This window comes from Homalodisca vitripennis, chromosome X (assembly GCF_021130785.1).
Source record: "Homalodisca vitripennis isolate AUS2020 chromosome X, UT_GWSS_2.1, whole genome shotgun sequence".
In the NCBI taxonomy this organism is placed as follows: domain Eukaryota; kingdom Metazoa; phylum Arthropoda; class Insecta; order Hemiptera; family Cicadellidae; genus Homalodisca; species Homalodisca vitripennis.
Window position 1 is genome coordinate 9,751,168 of NC_060215.1, and position 14,219 is coordinate 9,765,386.

At 33.6% G+C, this 14,219-nt stretch overlaps 1 protein-coding gene across 8 annotated transcripts in view; it reads right to left on the reverse strand.

Annotated features, from left to right (window-relative positions):
- Positions 1-14,219, reverse strand: part of LOC124368664 (cAMP-regulated phosphoprotein 21) — a 103,184-nt gene that overhangs the window by 19,992 nt on the left and 68,973 nt on the right. For 7 of the 8 annotated variants that reach the window (XM_046825930.1, XM_046825929.1, XM_046825926.1 and 4 more), the window contains 6 exons: positions 12,865-13,061; positions 11,024-11,137; positions 10,035-10,196; positions 7,707-7,836; positions 4,960-5,002; positions 2,797-2,917 (listed from right to left, as the gene is read on the reverse strand). In XM_046825930.1, coding sequence (XP_046681886.1) covers positions 2,797-2,917; positions 4,960-5,002; positions 7,707-7,836; positions 10,035-10,196; positions 11,024-11,137; positions 12,865-13,061 — 767 coding nt within the window. The remainder of the gene's footprint in view (positions 1-2,796; positions 2,918-4,959; positions 5,003-7,706; positions 7,837-10,034; positions 10,197-11,023; positions 11,138-12,864; positions 13,062-14,219) is intronic. The other variant, XM_046825928.1, reaches the window with a different exon arrangement.

Below are 14,219 nucleotides of genomic sequence, written 5' to 3' on the forward strand. Positions count from 1 at the left end.
CTTGCCGCCAATTCTTGAACTATTTAATCTTATTATAAAGATGAAGAAAAGATAAGGATCATATGTTTGTATTTCATTCTGTTAGTTTTATTTTGCTTCATATCAACAATATTCAACAAGCTTCTGTCAGCTGATTTATAGCGGTGTGAAATACGTGGTGATCGTTTTACCGGGACGTATTTTTGGATTATTTACATTACCCTTCGCACGCCACTAATAAATCCATTAACTTTCCTATAACGCCAAGACAAGTAAAAAAAATTTGTTTCTTTAAATTTAAAGCTAATTTTTATTATAGCTAAATTATAAAAAGTAAATGCAAAAAAAGTATAAAACAGGGCATTAAACTTAAAATTAACGTATTTATTACGTATTTTATTTATAAAAATAAAAAAGAACTATTTACAAACCTGTTTATTTCAGTGCTTTTCAGTCTAATTACATTTTAGTATTAAACAAGATAAACATTTTAAACTAATCACAACACTACCAAACGATGAAGAATAATAACGAGAAAATAGTAGATGCGCACGCTCGTGACGACCAAGAAAGCAGTAATACACGCCACAGATATGTTTGGTTATGTAGGAGACGCAGAACTGGCAAGCAAACGGTCGGAGTTATACAAAGGGCACTCTTGTCCTCCTGCCGCTAAATGAAGGTCCAGTCAAGCTGTACTGTCTCTGCATTTGGTTATGTAGGAGACGCAGAACTGGCAAGCAAACGGTCGGAGTTATACAAAGGGCACTCTTGTCCTCCTGCCGCTAAGTGAAGGTCCAGTCAAGCTGTACTGTCTCTGCGTTTGAGACATTCTCAGTATCAATCGATCATCACAATCGACAGACCAATACAAATGTATTAAGATTAAATAAAAAAATTAAATTTGTTCTGTATAATTTTGTAATTAACAAATTTAAAACCGATGTTATCATACAAATAAATATTATAAGTCATATCCTAATTTCCCCTCAACACAATAAAAGAGAAATCATCTTTTTATGTTTAATTTTGAAAAAAAAATGAGAATTATTTTGTGGAACAAATATAACAAAACCGTTATACAGATACTTACATTTTTTGTAATTTGGTATGTTTATTCCTACATACATAAAGAACAATTTAACCCTTTAAGCGTCATGAAAAATTTGACCTGTTCTTTGATAAAGTTACAATTTTTTTAAATTTCCAATGTGTAAAGTTAAATTTATTTTCGTTTCTGTATGTCAAAATAGAGTTATTTAACGGTAAATAAAATTTGTTTAGCCCTTTTTGGATTTCCTAGGCTAATTTTTAACTTTTGAGATTATCGCATTGTAGTTGTCACTAATATTTTTATTATTTATTCAGTAGTATGGGAATGAAACACAGTTTTATAGATAAACATATACTATATTACAAACCAATAAAATTAGAAAAATACAAAAGTAGACAAAGAGTGTTTATTTGGTGGCGGGCTGTCACAACTGACATTCTGCGCGTCTCCCGCAAGCCACTGTTATCGCGTGGACTTTGAACCTTCTTATCGCTCGGCAACCTGTAGGACAGCCTTGCAAGGCTTGAATTATGTTTCTTGCTTTCTGATAACATCCTTATGACCGTAGTAAAATATTAAAAAGTTTGGGGTTGACCAAGTAATTGCTCAGAATTACCAAATCTTCAAATTCCGAATCGTCTGGATTCGCCATTCACACGAATAATGGTAAAAAAACACTACATAAATACTGGAAACTGCTGTATATAATATGAATAATTTACTTTAACACAACAGAAAATTATCGATAACCGAAATACATATGCGTGTACTGGACGCTTCTCACTAACTGACTAGATGCCTTGACGGGAGCTCCCGTCAATGACTTTGTGAAAGGCGCGGGGCAACTCCCGCTAGACAGTGTTTGGCCAATTAGAAGCAGCTGCCACTCCCATTGTAACAGAATTCGAGGCAGGGCAACCCGTCTGTATGTCGCATGACTACTAGAACCATCTAGCAGCAAAATATTCAACTAACATAGCAGTAAGAAAATAAAGAATGCAAAAACGCGGATCCACGGCAATAACGTTTTGAGCTTGTAGTGGCCCTCCGCGGATCCGCGTCAATAACGCTGGAAAGGTTAAGAGATGCATACAAATACATTTTTGTATTCCAAATAAAAAAATTATTGTTTGAATTATTTTTTAAATTTTAAAATGTCATCATTTAAATAAATATTACAAGCAATTGTCTACGTTTTTCCATACACAATAAATGAAAAATCACCTCACTATGTTTTTTTTTTTTTTTTGGCTGAACACTATGTTAAGTTTTGAATAATTTGGCTCAACACTACACAGGTACCAAAAGAGTGCTTGACACTGAAAGAGGTGACCTGTCATAAATGCTTGGTACTGACAGCACCTCCCCCTCTTAAGTGCTTGGCACTTAAAGGGTTAATGAAAAGAACTAATATTGTTAACTTTAGCTTTTCTAAAATATTCAATTATTTATTAAATATTTCATAAGTTTCATATTATCTATCAATACTTAACTATTAATAATAAAAAATGTATATTATTTGATTTGGAGTTAATACTATTTTATTATATCACAGATTTCTTTTTTCGTACACCTCACCATCTCCGTCTCATTAATACAACTTGTACAGTAAATGTTTTAATCTATTTGAATACATACCAACATAAACACATACATATTTACATACAAATACTTCAGACGATATAATGCAATTACACAATTGCTTTCTTCAACCTCATCATCAATTCCGAACCTACTGTAAGCAATTACTTAGTATATATTACCTGAGGAGTATTCGGCGGGGTGGCGATTCTATGGTAGTGAGTCGGTGGTGGTGGGGGTAGTTGCACAGGGTAAAAGTTATTATTGCCGGAGCAGCATGCAGGGCCTCCTCCTACTCCATTACTGCACATAACAAATCATAATGTATTTTTGGTGACCATTATTTATATCTCTTTGCAGTTTAAGCTGAGACTGTATTGATTTTAGATTTGGTACCAGTAAACTTGTTTTTTGAATTATATGTAACCCAGATCTGGTAAAAAGCTGCTTTCTTGTGCCCTTAATCACTTCCATATACCTGATTCTATAGTTTAAGAACTACATTTATAAAATACTTGTTTACTCTCAGTCACAGATGACAAAAAGTTATTACTTTATACACCAGAAACTTGCAGTACTTCGCAAACAGATCTTGACAGATCTTTTTGACAGGTGAGAAGAAAAAAGGAATCAGAATTCTAAAGTTATTACTAGATTACATTCAATTCGGTTTGTACTCTTGCAACAGCTGTCTAGCACATCAAAGTAAGGAAAAAACATGAATGGTGCACACAAGAACTGATGCAGCAGCAAGCAGTAAGAGATTCACAGGCACTTATCGCTGTGGCCACCTAGTCATGTATACCAGTAACTGTTACTATCGATGGCCACTGGGTGTTTGAGGTCAACGATTTGGCTGGGTAAGCTCACGCTATTGTTTTAGTTTCCAAGTGTCCTGATTGATCTGTGATGTACAATCCAATTTTATGAGTTTTTGAGTCACCCTGATTAACTGATTGCTCGAGATATTTGAATCTTAAAAAAATAACTCAAGTTTACACTTTCAAGTGCCCTAATCACTTGGGTAATTTGTATAATGTTGATCAGCTGTCATCCTCGAATAAACAAAGGAGACTTGCGGCGATGCACTAGTATAAAATATAAAAAATACAAACTACAAGCACAGTAAAAATTTTTAAATCTACAGTTATTTATTGCTAGGTTAAATCTATATGATTTTTCAAACAAAAAGTATAAAAACACGGTTTAGTGATCAGCAAATTTGTGTAATGCGGATCAGATGATTTTTTTTTTGCAGCAAATTGAGGCAGATTTGTTTGTCGAATCTCATCGATAGTCTTGAATCCAAATCTTTATTAAAGATTCTGTGGATTCAAGATTTAACTTCGACACATCACTTTCCTTCAGCATCTCCCAGGCACTAGATAGTCTTAAAAATTTTAAAGCAATGATTTTAAAGAAAAAAATGCTGGAAAACTTGAGTTTGCTTAGTAAGTTACCCACTTATAACTTTGGCCCAGGTTGCATCGGCAGGTAAATTTATAAAAAAAATTTTACTACGTGTTGTGTATGAACTCAAGTGTGTGGGTCAAGGAAACTATTACTGTGGCTAACTGTTAAAGGTTTAAAACTTTAAAATTGGAACAAGTAATTCGTATGCTGTGTACGTACCTTTTAATTAAAGGCAGCAATTGCTCATGTCCTAATGGTATGACCAAGAACCATGAAAATAATATTACATTATCACTCAATCCTAGACCCTGTATCACTCGTCCACGGTTATATTTCCGTTTGCCTATTTTTGCTTCATCAATTTCAACGATAATATCCTGACTCCTTAAGACTTGTGACTTTTCCGTAACAATTAAAGCACATACTTCTCGTAATTTTGTCACCCCAGTCAGTAACAATATGATCAGACACATCCAGTTCATTAAGTGAAAGTTCATGGCATCGATTTATCCAAAGTCATAAATATGACAACTAATATGAATAAAGCATGATTGATTGATACCCACACACTGACATAGGTTGTTCGGTATGCAGATAATGCGCACTGTGCCGTTTGCTTGCTATGGAACCTATTCTTTGCCTCAACGTGTGGTGTTAGAAAGCTTATTTAAAAGTATAAACGAAATTGAAGTGATCCAATAATAGCTCAGATCGATCAAAGATCATTAAGAAACAGACAGAACATTACCATTGAGGTAAGATATCACATTACCACCAATACAACCAAAATAATCTAGGGAAATCTTACTATCAAGAATAGAGTATAAATTTGGACACATGGTAATAACTAGATAATACTTCTATATAACTGTACTACTACAAATAATTTGTACACTCTAGGACATGTTTACTATAGGACTGGAAATACTTACGAAGGGCAGCGAGGGGTGCTGAAAAATTGTTGATATTCAGGACCTGAAACAAAAATAAAATTTCTTTCAAATATTTTTTTATCCTTTGTTTGAAGGTTATTTTTGACAATGGAAGGATTGTGAAGGAAACAGGATTTTTCCGGACATTTGCCATCGTTCAGTGAAACAAGAAAACAGTAACACTACGTTTCGAGATCTGCAATCTGATCTCTTCTTCAGGTAAAGAACTAACCTAATACATAATTACAAACTAAGTTAAAATAAACAAATCTTACTAAAGCGTTGTGGCACGCCTAAGTCAGGAATCACATTTTTTTATCGGTGCTTATCAGTGTATACCTGTATTATCAGTGATCTATGAAGGGACTGCTAACATTTTTTAGACTCTTTTATGTTAAATATGAATTTAGAATCAGCTATGTATTAACTTATAAAATGTATCTTGCCTTGCATCTCCATCTTTTGACTTGATAGAAATGTTACTTTTTCTTCCAGCTCATGCATTTAGAAGATCTGATTATAATAATAATAATAATAATAATAATAATAATGTTTTATTGCGTGAACATATTACATGTTATGCAATCGTCAAATAACTGAATTAAGCTAAAATTTTTCACTCATACTTGCATCAAAATCCCTTTCTAACATACAGTTTTGACGTTCACTCTCTCCCAGTCATTCGAATTGTTCCACCCTTTCCCCAGTCAGTAAGCCAATTGTTATGTCTCCCAGTTGTGTGCCATGAACTCGTCCGTACTGTAAAATGCATAAGTGGTCAGTGTTGTTTTTAGACGAGTCTTAAATGCCTTCAGCATTGGGGCACTTTTAATCGAGCTTGGCAATTTGTTGACCAATCGAACTCCTGCCTGAGAAGGCAGTCGTTCATGAGCTACCGTTCTATGTCTCACAGATCGGTAGTCGTCCCTGCCTCTCGTTGCATAAGGGTGTATGTCACTACCTCTTATGGTCTCGCATTTGGACTTGAAAAAAATGCAGGTTTCCAATATGTAGAGGCAAGGAAATGTCAACAGTTTCAGGTTTTTGAAAGCTGGTCTGCACGACTCTCTCCGTTTCAGTTTTGCAATTGTTCGGACTGCTTTTTTTTGAAGGATGAAAATTCTGGAAAAGTTTGCGTTTGTGCAACCTCCCCACAAAGCCACTCCGTAGGAGAGGTGCGGGTAGATTAGTCCGTAATATGCCGTCATCAGTACCTGGGTTGGGCAGTATTCGGACAGTTTCCGCAAGACATAAATGCCTGAGGATAGCTTTGAACAAACATGATCTACATGAGAATCCCAAGTCAAACCTTGATCTAGGTGTATTCCTAGGAATTTCATAGCGTAGACTTCAGTGATTTCAGTTTCATCCAACATGACTGTTGGACTATAATCTGAATCTGTTTGTCGCAAACTGAATTTGATGAAAGATGATTTCGATGGGTTTGTTTTCAGATTGAGCTCGTTGAAGTGTTGAACTAAATTGTTTAGCTCAATAAAAGACATTTTTTCGAGCGCCTCTTGTGATTCTGAGTTGAGATAGAGAGTCGTGTCATCTGCGTATTGGACGAGCCGCCCTTGTTGCACAGATGAGCCAACATCATTGACGTAGATCAAAAAGAGAAAAGGGCTGAGTATTGAGCCTTGAGGAACTCCATAGTTCAGCCCCAGCTCCTCCGATCTAACGCCTGAAATGCCTACGAATTGTGTTCGATTACTAAGATTGGCTATGACTAAGGCACTAACGTTCATGGTGGGACGATGTATATCATAGTGTTACTGATAAACACTTTCTATGTCTCTCTCGATCTCAATACTTCACTGGTTTGACCTCTGCTATAAGGCAAATTCTAATAATTTAGTTTTAGTTTATGACTGATGATTTAGCCTTTACATTTTATTATTAAAGTCAACTCAGCGATTTCTGTTTGCTTTCCTGTTTTTTGTTTGTTTTATTTATATGCTTTTTTTCTGTTTTCCAGGTTAATTGTTAGAGAGGGTTTCTTAGCCCTTACTTCGCCTGGTAAAAAGACATCTTTACTTTACTTCAACCCTTTGTACTTACTCTGTATTAGGTCCTCACCCTCAGATCATCAGACCACTATATGTGGCCCATTGTATTGTGCAGTTATAAAATTCAATCCTTATCCAGGTGTGGGTGGAAAGTGCTGTAATCTATCAGCCAAATAAGGAACTAAATTAATATTTCACTATTCGCAGCATATACCGCAGCAAACATAGTTTGGATTTTTTCTTTGAGTGAAGTGCCAATTTGGCTGATATTGTCATTCCTATTAATTTATTGAAATACTAATCCATTTGGTGGAGGCAAACGTCAAAATAAGGAAATGAATCTATATTCTGTTGTTATTAGAGAACTTCTTCAGACTGATTGTATTTTTACATTACAAATAACAATGCTTGTACGATGTTTGTCCGGAAAGAAAAATTGTTTTAAATTAAACATTACAAATAACCTTTACAGCTTTTTAATTACATAAATTTGAAAGAACACATTATTTCATAAAACTATTTTTTTAACATTTCTTAATGCTGGCCAGAAAAGTCTTGATATAAAAAAATGAATGAACTTTATTAATGCAATAAATTAAAAAAAACCTAAAACACTGTTTCTGGCTATGGAGTATTTTTTTCTAAAATGTTTATATTAGTTTAGAAATAAAATTTCTTAATTACCTGATTTCAATTAACAAAGGTTAAGAGTGAGGGAAGAGTTTGTGAACTTACCTGCTGGTCTCTCCGGTGCTAAATAATGATTGTAGGTTGGGCCGGTGTACCTTGCATGACCCACATGATTTTGCTGCCCACCATTGGTAGCTGCGCCTGGATAATACATCGCCGCAGCAACAGTAGGTCCCTACAATACACAAATCTTTTCATAAAATCTAAGTAACTTAAGAGCAACGCCTTTTAATATGTAGACTGTGGTAAACACGCAGTACATCAAGCTTCCTGCCACTATTCAAGATCAATCAGTGTAGAACTGCAGTAAAGTTGTTAACTAAGTCAAAGTCAAAAAATCTTTATTCGATTTAGTTACAATGATGTAAAATTTGAATAGTGTCAGTTTAAACTAGCTAAAAACTAATATAAAATAAGCCTATAGTAAAACTAAAATAAAACTACCTGATTTGCAAATCAAAATATTCATCTAATGAATATAAAGCCTTGTCTATCAAGTATGCTTTAAGCTTTCTTTTAAATATTTTATGTTCTGTTTCTTGTTTGATAGCAAGTGGAATGGATTTAAGAAATTTGGATCCAATGTATGTTGGTTTCTTTGTGTAAAAATTTAGCCTATGGTGAGGTATTAAAATATAATTTTTATTACGTGTATTGTACAAATGAATTACGTTGGTCATACCAGTATTTAAGTTTTTAATTTTAGAGCACATAATTGTATCCATTATATATTGACCGTAGACAGTTAAAATTTTGAATTCCTTAAAATATTCTTTCACAGAATCATTTATTTTTAGTCCTAACATAATTCTCAGAGATTTTTTCTGTATCCGGAGAATTTCATCAAGATTTGATTTTTTTGTAGCACCATACAGAGGCCATATGCAATATAAGAGAAATAGATTGTCCTCAATGTATCAGTGCTACAGATAAAAGACATCTTCGTCAAAGCATAAATTCCCGAGTTTAATTTTGTAATCAACAATTGTACGTGTTGATCCCAATTAAGATTCTCACCAATAGTCAGACCTAAGAATTTGGTACTCTGATTATTTGTTACTAGTTGGTTATTTACTATGATCATTGGCTCAATTATTTCCTTTTTTGTTGGGTTTTAAAAGATATATAATTTGTTTTATTTATATTTAATTTTAAATTGTTTTCATTTAAAAAAGAATTAATGTTATTCAATTCCAAATATGAAAGCCTCTCTATCTCATCTACTGAATTAGATGATAATTTGAGGTTTAACTACATATTATATTCATTGTGCAGGTGTGTAATTTGTCATATATTTTCCTTCTTTGGCATAGAGGTACGCCAAGCCATTCCAAGTGTGGAACTACTACAGTCGGGTTTACAACAGCCATGAAGTGGTTCTGGTTAACAGTTCCGATGCAACAGCACATTGCATATAATGAATTGGATTTTATTGAAATGTAATTAAGTAAATTAAAATTTTGATTACAATGTTGATTTAGTTTTGTTTGCATTCCATATTACACACATCAAATATGGTAGGATGTGTTATAAATATTAACAGTGTGATTAACATAAAAATTAAATGTTAATAATAACATAAACCTAGATAAGTATTCAAACATGTTTTAACTACGAATAAATAAAAACCATACAGACGTGACATATTTAAAAATGTGCTGAATGAAATAGAATTGGAGGGAGAGGAAATAGGGTAAGGATAATAAATATAGCATCTCTGGACTGGTGCTGTTGCACTGTATGTTTATAGTGTCATGGATGTTTCATTGTTCCAGTTCTTATTTTCCTGCCAGTACTGCTCCAGGCATTCATTGTAACAGTTCCAGATACAACGACCCAACTCTTACTTACTACTTACTACTACTTACTTTGGCAATGATAATAACCTAGCAGCTTCGCAGTTATCGTTTTTTAGATTCTGAGCTTATTTTCCTTAACCCTGGAACCTTCTCACCGAGCAATTATGTCATATGATATAAGGCATCTAATACTAAATAAGTAAGGAGAGTAAGCTCTCTATATTGTATGGGCAAGTGCCAAGGCTTTTGGAGCAGCCACACAGTCAACCTGATTTTGGGGAGATTGAAAACCGAATTTACTTACATTGCGGGATCAACATTTGTTTATGTTTGGCATGGTGTTACTTCTTGTTCCCAATTCACAGTTATATAACATTCATTCGTAACATTGTCAGTCAGCACCACGAATAATAAATTAAGGGAAAATATAATAAGAGAGAAGGAAATCAGGACAGAAGAGATAGTGACATTACTTACATTTCTCATTTATTTCCTCTACTACCAGGAATTTGATTACGTACCAATCGGGCAGAAAGTTACATATCATTCAAAGTGTACACTACTGGTGACCAACCTGTGTGAAATTGTTCTGAAGGGAAGGGTGACCAGGGGCAGGAGCCGGAGCTTGGGTAGGAGCAGGTGCGGTGGGACAGTAGACCATATGCCTGTCACCCCGTCCCACATCCGCAAAGCTCAGCCCCATGATGTAACTACACAAATCTGGGTGGCTTCCATCCTATAAGTACAAATATTAATAGTACATCATTGTACATATAGACTATGCTAACAATCTCAATAATATTATATTACAATCTACATGAATTAAAAATAAAATAAAATGTAACCAAGACTTACTTCCGTGACAATCTATTAGGGTGACTCTAAAATTGTTGACAGTATAAATAAATGTTATATTTTTCAACGGATACTGCATATCACTGCTAGTATGCACACCTATTACTTGTTTAGGATTGAAGTACTAATGCTAATAATATGTATAAATGGCTATATCTAGATATGTCTGTTCCTCAAGTTAGTTGATCCTATCGGTTCTTTGAACCTAGGACCAGGAGCCGAGTCTTTCCTCAATGGTGAAGCAAGTACAGTACTGGGAAAATATATTAAACCATCAAAACCTACTGATTGATCAATCCAAACATTGCTACCGTACTAAAACACTGAACCGTGTCACAGTAAGTTAAGAAATGGATGCATAAGCAAGTGTATGACTAAAAGACATGAACTGTTTTCATTTTCAACAATGACTGGGTTTTTATTTGGTTTCAAAATCTTGGTTTTTTTATACAACTGAAGAAGAAATTAACTTAGGGATTTTGAAATGTATTAATTTAAGTCGTTTTTACAATGGTAATTTCCATTAATACTTATTATTCTATGTTATAATCCATACTTCAATGAGATTATTGACGATTAATATCACCGTAATATAATGTTTCAAGCATGAAAATATGTAAATGTGTACAATTTTGTACACATCTAACAAACAATAAATAAATTAACACAATGATAGTATTACTAAGGTGGAAAAAAATAAACATTAACCCTTTGGATGCCAATGTCCATTTGGACGGACCGTCGAGGTATAGTTGTAAAACGTCGTCCAATCAACCGGACCACCTTGGTCCGGGTAAAAACCTCCGAGGGCTGATTCATCACCTGTTCGGGAAAACATTTTTAAAAGTTATTTATGAACTCGAAAATTTAGTTTAAACTGTTTTGGACTATTATTTAAGTAAATAAGACTATCTGTAATCAATTTTAAAGTTAGTAGTACTAATGATCTTGACACAGGTGTTTGTTTTTGTGGTTTCTATTTGACAGTGTTATTCATTATTGTTTGATTTTTTGCTAACTTTTTAAAAAACTGTTTTGTGTGCAGTAGACTAAGTACAGCCCAAGGTGAAAAAAGAAAAAATTAAATTCTTGTAAAAATTACAAAAACAGAGTCCACCCGTTGTGTATTTCTAAATACAAATGTTAGACCTGACATGTATATATTTGTAAATAATGTTTTTCATTTTTGACACATATTTTTATTACTTTTTGAAGGAAAACTATAATATAGAATAAGAATATGTTTATTGTCATAAAGCTTACACAAGCATCGATACCTCATGTATGAAATATGAAAACTAGCATAAGCCCAGATGAGGAAACTTTGGTACCCAAAACAGTCACGCCACAATTTAAATTATTTTAAAACAAATAAATACATAACAAATTAAAACAGGTAGATAACAAATAAATAACAACAACAAGTAAAACACAGCCTCAAAAATTACAAAAGTAGAATATATAACATTGATACATTTTCTAATATAGTCTATATAAATAAAATACAAATGACATTAAGATTTAAAATCTAATCATTAAACTAAATAGTTTATGTCTAGAAACTATAGGTCTTAAAAAGTTGTAGACTTTCAAAGCGATTACTGTGTGACTATTAATAGTTTTGTTTAGTCTATAAAAATCAATGGATACATTTTCTCTATTTCTGGTATTATACATATGTCTGTTACTGTATGTCTTCAGAGGTTCAGGATGTTTGAGAATGTAGAGTACAATATCAAATATATATATATATATATATATATATATATATATATATATATATATATATATATATATATATAAGTTAAATATAGTTTGAATTTTACTGGCAATAAAAATTGGTTTACAGTGATCTAATGGTTCACAATGTGCAATAATTCTAATGGCTTTCTTTTGTATAGTAAAAATTTCTAATATCCTACTGCAGTTTCTCCATAAAATTAGGCCATATCTGAGCACTTATACTTACGGTAATGAAAAAAAATGCTCTCATTTTAATACTATGTAAGTATTTACAAACTTATTTCCTGCTGTAAAAATAATTCTAGTTACATAAAATTTGTTGTCAACAATAAATAAAAATAGTTGTTGCTAAACTATTTTTCAAATTTAAATTCTGAATTTTTGTGAGCAGTCATAGATACAATATCTGTATTAAATAAAATATTACAGGTGAATAAATATTGTGCCAATATTTAGGCCTGAAGGGAATTTTTTGTGTAAACAAATGTTTGGTTAGGCATTTACACATCATAAACAAATTTTTTCTATACAAAATGATATTCATATTAACACTATTCGACAGCGCATATAACCTGCTATAAAAAACCATTCAATTTACATAAAAACTAAGGATAATAGGTTGCAAAAATGCCAAAACAGGGTAGGTGGTTTTAGCTACTAGTACTACAGTTGGTTCGGGCGCTGGTAGTGGCAGCCTTAGGTGTTGGCGTCAATTAAAGGGTTAATTTATAAATCTACGTTATAAAAAAGGGATGGAATTTTAGTATAATTTCCAGGTATAATAATATATGTGACTAGGTGCTTACCAGAATTCCTTGGCGCTCATAGTTATTGGTCGGTGGTGGCGGAGGTGGTGGTGGGGGAGGAGCAGGGGCGAATTGATGCATACTGTACATTGGGCCGTATGAATGTTCCAAAGGAGGGATAGGGAGGGCAGACACCATCAGGTGAGGCTGAGTGGGCTGGTGATAATTCGTGGGGTGCGGGTGTTCACCTGTTGTCTCTGAAACACCATATTACGTGGTCACATACGTAATCTAAGTAAAATGAAAAAAATTATAAACCTAAAACTTAACATGGAAGTAAAAGGTAAGTTATGTTACAAACTCATCTTTTGAACTTTTAAAGATGTTATTAAAGATAGTTAAAGGTGACAGATTAATTATATCCAACAGTAAGAGGTTAATAGGGATGTAGTGTTGGCACATTAAAAGACATATAATGGTGGCAGGTTAATCAGTATGTAATGGAGAGAGAGGTCAATAGAACGTATAATGGTGGCAGGTTAATCAGTATGTAATGTAGAGAGAGGTCAATAGAACCTATAATGGTGGCAGGTTAATCAGTATGTAATGGAGAAAGAGGTCAATAGAACGTATAATGGTGACAGGTTAATCAGTATGTAATGTAGAGAGAGGTCAATAGAACCTATAATGGTGGCAGGTTAATCAGTATGTAATGGAGAAAGAGGTCAATAGAACATATAATGGTGACAGGTTAATCAGTATGTAATGTAGAGAGAGGTCAATAGAACCTATAATGGTGGCAGGTTAATCAGCATGTAATGGAGAGAGAGGTCAATAGAACGTATAATGGTGGCAGGTTAATCAGTATGTAATGTAGAGAGAGGTCAATAGAACCTATAACGGTGGCAGGTTAATCAGTATGTAATGGAGAAAGAGGTCAATAGAACCTATAATGGTGGCAGGTTAATCAGTATGTAATGGAGAGAGAGGCAATAGAACATATAATGGTGACAGGTTAATCAGTATGTAATGTAGAGAGAGGTCAATAGAACCTATAATGGTGACAGGTTAATCAGTATGTAATGGAGAGAGAGGTCAATAGAACATATAATGGTGACAGGTTAATCAGTATGTAATGGAGAGAGAGGCAATAGAACATATAATGGTGACAGGTTAATCAGTATGTAATGTAGAGAGAGGTCAATAGAACCTATAATGGTGACAGGTTAATCAGTATGTAATGGAGAGAGAGGTCAATAGAACGTATAATGGTGACAGGTTAATCAGTATGTAATGTAGAGAGAGGTCAATAGAACCTATAATGGTGGCAGGTTAATCAGTATGTAATGGAGAGAGAGGTCAATAGAACGTATAATGGTGGCAGGTTAATCAGTATGTAATGTAGAGAGAGGTCA